This window comes from Xenopus tropicalis, chromosome 8, assembly GCF_000004195.4.
Source record: "Xenopus tropicalis strain Nigerian chromosome 8, UCB_Xtro_10.0, whole genome shotgun sequence".
NCBI lineage: Eukaryota > Metazoa > Chordata > Amphibia > Anura > Pipidae > Xenopus > Xenopus tropicalis.
Window position 1 is genome coordinate 72,104,009 of NC_030684.2, and position 8,052 is coordinate 72,112,060.

Here is an 8,052-nt window from a genome sequence, read left to right on the forward strand (position 1 = left end):
GGGCGGAAAGGCGTCAGGGGAAGCGCTCTGATCACTTCCGGGTGAGAGGCGGCTTCAGCTGCACGTTGGTTCTGACAGGACACGGTAATTGTGTTTATTCGGATGGGTAGCGGCAGGGAATGGTTTGTTATACTGAGTGCTGCTGTGTAATAGGGGAACTCTGTGCGTTTGCTTCATCTCCCGACGTGTAGCGCGGTGTCGCCTTGTGCCCGGCATGTTACACAATGAATAGCGCAGAGTCGCTGGTGTAGCCTGTATTCTGTCTCTAGGGCCGTGTGTGCCTCTTGCATTGGTAATTTGTAGCTTTTGTATCTAAAACTGTGTTCAGTGTATTTACCCATTTGTACAGCACTGCAGGATGTGTATGTATATTTATATATTGCTACCTATGTACACAGCGCTGTACAACAGGTACATAGGGGATAATCCAATCATTATATACAATCATTACATACAAAGTACAATAATATAAATAAATACAAAGTTTAGTTGCTTTAAAGGAGAAGGAAAGGCTAATAAAGAGTTAATCTCAAGCTGCAGGCATACCCTCAGTTGTCTCAATAGTGCCCTTAAGTCTCCCCATATTTCACCTGTTCAGATGATCAGAAGCCAAACAGGAAGAAAAAACTCTGAGCTGTGTAAAGAAAGTTCCCATAATGCCTCGCTCCAGCACAGACACCCAGACCAAGTGAACATGCTCAGTTAGACTATGAGTCCGCTTCCTGCTGATTGGCTCAGATTCACATTCCTAAGGCGGGGAATGAGTTATTAGCATTTTTGAGGGAGGGGGTAGCAGGAGAGAGCAGGAAGCAGAAAGCTGCGTGTCTCTGGCAGAGTAAAACAGACACAGCTAATCTTTTTTCAGAGAATTCAGTGCAGCGTTTCTGTGAGTGCTTATGGCTGTATTTACATAGACCTTTCTGATAAAGCTTACTTCGTTTTTACCTTTCTTTCTCCTTTAAAGATTGCCCAGAGTTATGTGTTAGAGAGAGAAGAGGATGGAGGTACCTGTCCTGTAGAGCTTACAGTCTAAATGGTTGGGAATTAGGTTATATGTTATAGGAGGGCTCAGAGAGGTAGTGTTTGAGTTTAGTTCTCAAGAGACTGACAGTTGTGGATCTTAGATAGCAAGGATCCGGCTAGCAGTTAAAAGATTATTTTAAGGTGGACAACACCTGTAAATCTGCAGATCAAGCATCACAATCTTTGATTCTATATAGTTCCATGTATCTGTTCAGGGTCTGTGGATTGTAAGTGCATCCTGCTCCCTCATAGTTGTACTCACAACCCCTCATGGTTGGGAGTTTAGGGTTGAAATGAAAGTAATGCACTGCTAGGGTTCGGAAAATCCTTTTTCTGTCTCAGGTCAGAATAGTTCTAATTCGTATGTATGTATAACCAGGCCCAGACTGGCAATCTGTGGGTTCTGGCAAATGCCAGAGGGGCCGCTGTAAGATGCCATAGACAGTCACTATTTATTTAGAGCAGTGTCTGTTTGTGCTGCCTTAGGGCTCTGGCACACGGGGAGATTAGTCACCCGCGACAAATCTCCCTTGTCACAGGCAACTAATCTCCCCGAACTACCATCCCACCGGCGAAAATGTTAGCCGCCGGTGGGATGGCACACGCTGAGCAGGTGATTTCGGCAAATGACGGCGTAGTGTTCTACCGACAGTAACCTTTGTGGCCCCAGCTCTCTTCTGGGCTGATTCCTCACCTTTCTTATCATCAGTGATACCCCACGAGGTGAGATCTTGCATGGGCCCCAGTCCTAGGAAAACTGACGTCTTTAGCCTTTTCCATTTTCTAACAATTAATCCAACAGTTGATCTATTTTCACCAAGCTGCTTGGCAATTGCCCCGTAGCCCTTTCCAGCCTTGTGGAGGTCCACAATTTTGTCTCTGGTGTCTTTGGACAGTTCTTTGGTCTTGCCCATGGTAGTAGTTGGAGTCTGACTGACTGTCGGGTGGACAGGTGTCTTTAAAGAGCTCAGACAGGTGCTACTAATTTAATTAATGAGTGGAGTAGAGGTGGACTATTTAAAGGCAGAGTAACAGGTCTTTGAGAGCCAGAATTCTTGCTGATTGCCAGGTGTTCAAATACTTATGTGCAGCAGTGCAATACAAATACATTCTTTAAAAATCATATAATGTGATTTCCTGAATTTTTCTTTAAATGCTGTCTCTTACAGTGGGAATGCACCTATAATGTGAATTTCAGACTCCTCCATGATTTCTAAGTGGGAGAACTTGCAAAATTGCAGGGTGTTAAATACTTATGTTCCTCACTGTATATACAGTTGCAAGAAAAAGTATGTGAACCCTTTGGAATTATATGGATTTATGCACAAATTGGTCATAAAATATAATCTGAGCTGCATCTACGTCACAACAATAGACAAAACTTTTTCTTGCAAAAAGAAATATATATATATATACACACACTCAGAGCCATAAAACAGCCCCAAGTATTCAGATTCTAAATCCAGTCAATTTACTACACCCCAAAATTTCCACTACATGTCAAAAGGACCCCAAAACCAATACGTATAAATACACAGGCAGAACAGTGGCTTCAGACAGGACAGTTCTAGTCACTTTTTCCATTTTTCCAAAAGAACAGTAAAACCAAACAATGAAACTGTTTTAAAGTAATTCAGATATAATGTGTTGCTGCCCTGATCTTCTAAAGGCAAAGACACATGGGGCGATTAGTCGCCGCAACTTTTAAAAAAGTCTTTTCTGCCATAGGTTAAAATAGAAGTTGCTGCAACTAAACACCTGCGAGTTTTCACTACGCAGATTAGTCGCCACAATTTTTTAAAAAGTTGTGCCGAGTAATCACCCGTGTGTCTTTGCCCTAAAAGTTGTGTGTTTCCATCAGAAACACTACTATATACTACTATAACTGATACATTCTGTAGAATACAATAGGAATCTTCACAGCCTGTTTTCTGCTGAGTAACCTGTGACTCTTCTCCTTTTTTCAGTTTGAATGGCTGCCCCCATGGCTACACAGCAGCTTATTTATATAAACAATAGTAGTGTTTCTGAAGCAAAACTTTTACCAGTGCAGGGAATATTACATAATATAATATTCACTTGCTTTGGTGTTACTGTACCTTTAACAACACAACTGATATTTAACATGACTGAATTGGTAAATGTTTTCCCTGGACTGGTCATAATTTTTTCATATTTAACAGTTTCTATATATTTGTGTGTGCTGACAGTCTAAGTATGTTATTTATAAACAGATGGCGGAACAGTTACAAGAGAAGTTACAATCCGAGATCAACAAATACCAACAGCTCCAGAAAGGTACGTATTATACTTCTATATCATCTCTCTCGTCTCTTGTTGGCTCTGTGCCTTTGTGCAGCAGATAATAATCATTCGTTTCTTAATTGATAAATGCATCACAATGATAGTTCTAATAGTGATGTTACTGATGTGCATGTGGAACAGAAGTAATTTGGTTGCTCTTTTGCTGAAGTATAAGAATTTTTTGGAGGGGAAAGAATATCTTTGAGATATGCGGTTTCTGTCTTAAGCAGGTGTTGAGCTGGCTCCCCTGCACAGGCCCAGAGTCTGGGGGATGGATGGCTTGGAGGTCAGTTAAAGGAGACATATTGGATAAATGGAAAAAACACTAATTTTGTAGGCAATTATGAATACTATATGGTGCTGGTTTCCCTTTGGGCTAAATTTGAATACTGTCTGCAAAAATGGCCCCTTTATTGGAGCTTCCTATCCTCTCTGTCAATGTTGACGGGTGGGCGTGTCCTAAAAGTCCCTACCAGAAGCACAGTAGGAGGGGGATAGCCAATCACAGCCCTGCAGTCATGCAAGCAAAGTCAGGCTTCAGTTCAATATCAGGTCAGCCTAGCTGGCAGGAGTGCCACTGGCTCCAGAGAATTCAGCCAGCAGGAAGTGGAACAGATGGGCGGGGTTAGTGGGGTTTGGGGGAATTTTCTCAATAAATCAGTCTGAAACACATCTTTTTTTAAGCACAATCCTTCTATTTCTAGAGGAGTATAATTCACTGGTACATTCTTAATTTTTATATGATATGTCTCGTTTAAGGTGAGATTTGGGGAGAATGTCAATTTGATATCATTGATACTGCTGGAAGCTCAGTCAGGAAAGTCAGTGTTACTTGAAATAAAACTTGCAAGATGTTTTTGGGCCCATGATTGAATGAAAGATACAGCAATATATTCATATATCTATAAGCTTGCTGTTAGCTAAGGAGGAACATTTGGAAAGTTCCAAAAGGTACACATATATAATAGGACCAGTAACAGCAAAAATCACTGTTTTAAATATAATTGAAATATAATGTACCCTGCACTGGTAGTGTTCAGAAATGATAATACAGTTTATATAAAAAATCTGCTGTCTTCCTACAGGGGCAATTTTTTTTTTATGTATGCTGGATGAACAGATATAAACTTTAAATGTTAAAAAAAATTATAAACTTTCACTTTTTGATGTTACTTGTCCTTGAATTTTTTTTTATAGCTTTTTGTGTTTTATTGGCTGGTATTATTCTGTCATGCTTCTCTTTCTTTAGAGATCAGCAATACTATGTCAGCCAGGCAGAAGCTTGAGGCTCAGTTGACTGAGAACAACATTGTCAAACAGGTGAGTTTGAGGTAGGGGGGAACATAGTTAGCAAATGAATGCCAATATGTATATGCAAGCACTTGTACAAGAGCAATATAAACTCGCCACATACCTCAGAGTTACATGACCCTTACAAAAGGACTCTGCATGCGTTCTTTTAATTATAAAGTAGGGATGCACCAAATACAGCATTTGGTTTAGGGTTTGGCCAAGATTCAGATCAGGCTAAACCGACGTGAACTGGCACATGCCTGGGTGAACTGAATGCAAATTCTTAAAATTGCGTGACTTTTTGTCATCCCACTGAGACAATACCAGTCTTTCCTAATTTAGCAAAGAAACACTTCTTGAGGGACCATAATCCAATTTGTGCAGACATCTGTAATGTACTTAAGTCAATCAGGTAACTTACAAGGGTAGGTGTGATACAGGTAATAAGCTTCAACTGATAATTTTCCTACAAGGGGAGCAAATGAGCAGGGACAAATGTATTAAATGTGTAAAAATGTGTTAATCCTAATGTTTACCTGGTCTGAATTCTACACATGAAAAATAGAAACAAAAATAATTTGTGTATATATTTAGTATAATTATTTTATTATTAATGCTAACTGCTTATTTATATTATTTGACTGCACCCATCACATACAGCATATTTATAGTTTAGAGAGAATACAGCCACATCAAGCAAAGTTATTGTTGGTGGAATCAGTTTTTGCTATTTGATATCTTACGCCTCCCCAAAAGCCATGTCAGACAAATTCTCAAACTGAATTGTTGTTGTATCACACTACACATGTTTACAATTGCACTGTATTAAAGAGTTGGTGAAGGTAGGGCTGGGCGATATACCGCTTAATACCGAATACCGGTGGTTTTTTTTAAAACTATATTCATTTTTCAGATACCGCAATACCGGGGTGTCAGGGTACTCACCCGTGCGGCCCGGTCTCGCGTGCGTCCTGTTGTCCGCGGGACGTTGCGCACGCGCATCCAGGTGCGCGTGCGTCAAAGCGCACGTACATGTCAAAGCGTGCACGTCCGTGATGCGCTGACGGCGCCGGTTCTGTGCATGCGTGGGGGGTATTTAAAGCTATCAAACGCCTCCTCCTGTGCTATGTTGTCTGCGGCCTTGCCTGGGAAACTAAGCCTGCCTGATTTACCTTACGACTTTCTGTTGCCGATCCTTCGCTTGACTGATTTTCAATACTGCAGTAATTATTTTCTAATTTATTAGGAAATGGGGTTAACACCTAATCATGCATGGAAAAAAAAAATACCGTCAAATACCGTGACACCGATATAATTTTGAAAAATACTGTAATATAAATTTTTGGTCATACCGCCCAGCTCTAGGTGAAGGTTAAGTAAAAAAGACCTCAGCTCTAACATCTCAGATCTAAGTTCCTCTACTTTATACTAGGGATGAAGCAAATCCACTATTTTGGTATCCGGCCAAACCCCAAATCCATTGAAAAGATTTGGGCAAATACCAAACTGAATCCTAATTTACATATGCAAATTAGGCCACGGAGGGGGTTAAAGAGGACTGTATGCTTTGCACATGGTCAAAAATTTTATAAATATATAAAAATAGTTTTTTTTAATCCAACCTTATGATTTTGTTATCTCAATTATGACAAATTGCGTCCTTTGTCTGCTGGAATAGTGGCACTGTGGGAAATAATAGGGTTTGTATTCAAAGGTAAAACTGCAATCTTAAGACAATAACCCATTTTATATAAGCTGCAGAAAGAGAGGGCAAAGACATTTTCTTCCTAATATTTCCATTAGGCAAATACATAATCATTTCTAAAATGGTCCTGGAAACTTTTTTTTTTTTTAAATGTATTTTCAAAATAAACAGGAACAGAAAAGAAGATTTCAGACATTAACAGTAATCATATTTGGCAATATATAGAATGTCGGGTAAATATAAAAAATAACAATATAGTGTGATTCTTAAGAATGAAATGTGTATGTGTGTTTCTATATATCTCTGTAGGAGCTGGCTTTTCTGGATGACAGTAACACTGTATATAAGCTGATTGGTCCAGTGCTGGTAAAACAGGACCTGGAAGAGGCAAAGTCTACTGTGGATAAAAGACTTCAGTACATTAATGGAGAAATGTGAGTAGTGTTTTTCTTTAGTCTGTATTGAGATTAATAACTGGTTTGTATAATGTTTGAATGTTTGTTTCTCAGCAAAAGATATGAGACCACACTTAAGGATATGGAGCAGCGTTCAGAGCAACATAGGGCATCCCTTACTAAGCTTCAACAAGATTACCAGAGGACACAAGGAAAGGGGCCAGTGAAGGCCTGAGGGGCATTCAGAATAATCTATAACCCTAGACCTGGTTTTCATTGGTCATTAATGCTCCAGGACTGTGTAACCAAAACTTTGCCCACCATTTATTTTCCTGGAATACTTTTGGCACCTCCTGCCTCTTGTGCACACTGATGCCACTTCTTGGACAGTAAGAGCTTCATTGTGGAAATACTATGTCTTGAATTGTGTTGGGTAATAAAAATGCTTTGACTCCGAGAGGACTTAATCTTATCTTTCCTGGGAGAATAGCAGAACATTGCACGTAAGAAATACACAAACCATACATATAGTTTCTGAACAAATGGAACAACTCCTGACCTATGAACAATAAGTACCAATAGAAATGTAAGAAGTGAAATTAGATACCAAGGGGCCTCCACCCAAAATAGGTTTTGTTTGTTTGTATAAGAGATTAATAATTCTAAGCAACATTCCATTATGCACTAAACAATTGAGTGGTTCAATGGTTATTTGTAAATTACATTGCTTTTAAAAGTAGTGTTTTTCTGCAGGTCTGTTAATCTTTTGGCTTTTGTTATTGAACACCATTGAATAACTGTATAAAAAAAGTTGCTTAGAGTTACATCTTCTTTTATTATGCCAAAAAGTGTTGAACCTCTTTAAGGAAGACTAATATTTTCAGCCCAATTACTACATATTAGAGAAATTACATGACTAAAATACATTTGTGTCTCCAGATCTATTAATGGACCCATGTGCTTGGTTCGTGGCACTGGATCAGAAGTGTGTAGCGCTGGCTCCTTCTGAAAGCTCAGACTCACAATGCACTAAGATTAGGTAGAGTTAACAGTGTAAAAAGTATACCATGAAATCATGACAAAATCCCTTTGTGAGCTCAGCAGCACCCACGCTGCAAGGGGGGTGGACGCCGATAATGGGTCTCTCAGCAGCTCCAGAGTATGTAGCTTAAAGAAATACAAAAACGTTAAAAATCTAGTCTTTAGGAGCTTGTTTTCCAGTGGCCATGTGATTGTACATGTGATACCTGTAAGATACACACAGTTACATTTGGAACATTAACCCCTTCAATACTATATGAAAATGTCATGAAAGTCAAATTTGGTCTGTGG

The 8,052-nt window shown here is 39.5% G+C and overlaps 1 protein-coding gene across 2 annotated transcripts; it reads left to right on the top strand.

Moving 5' to 3' along the window:
* Positions 1 to 76: 76 nt before the first annotated feature.
* pfdn6 (prefoldin subunit 6) lies at positions 77 to 7,177 on the top strand. 2 transcript variants are annotated; one of them, NM_001015908.2, is given in 5 exon segments: positions 77 to 84; positions 3,258 to 3,321; positions 4,577 to 4,647; positions 6,635 to 6,759; positions 6,835 to 7,177. In NM_001015908.2, coding segments are annotated over 4 exon segments (381 nt in total). In that variant the 5' UTR covers positions 77 to 84; the 3' UTR covers positions 6,956 to 7,177.
* The last annotated feature ends 875 nt before the right edge of the window (positions 7,178 to 8,052 follow it).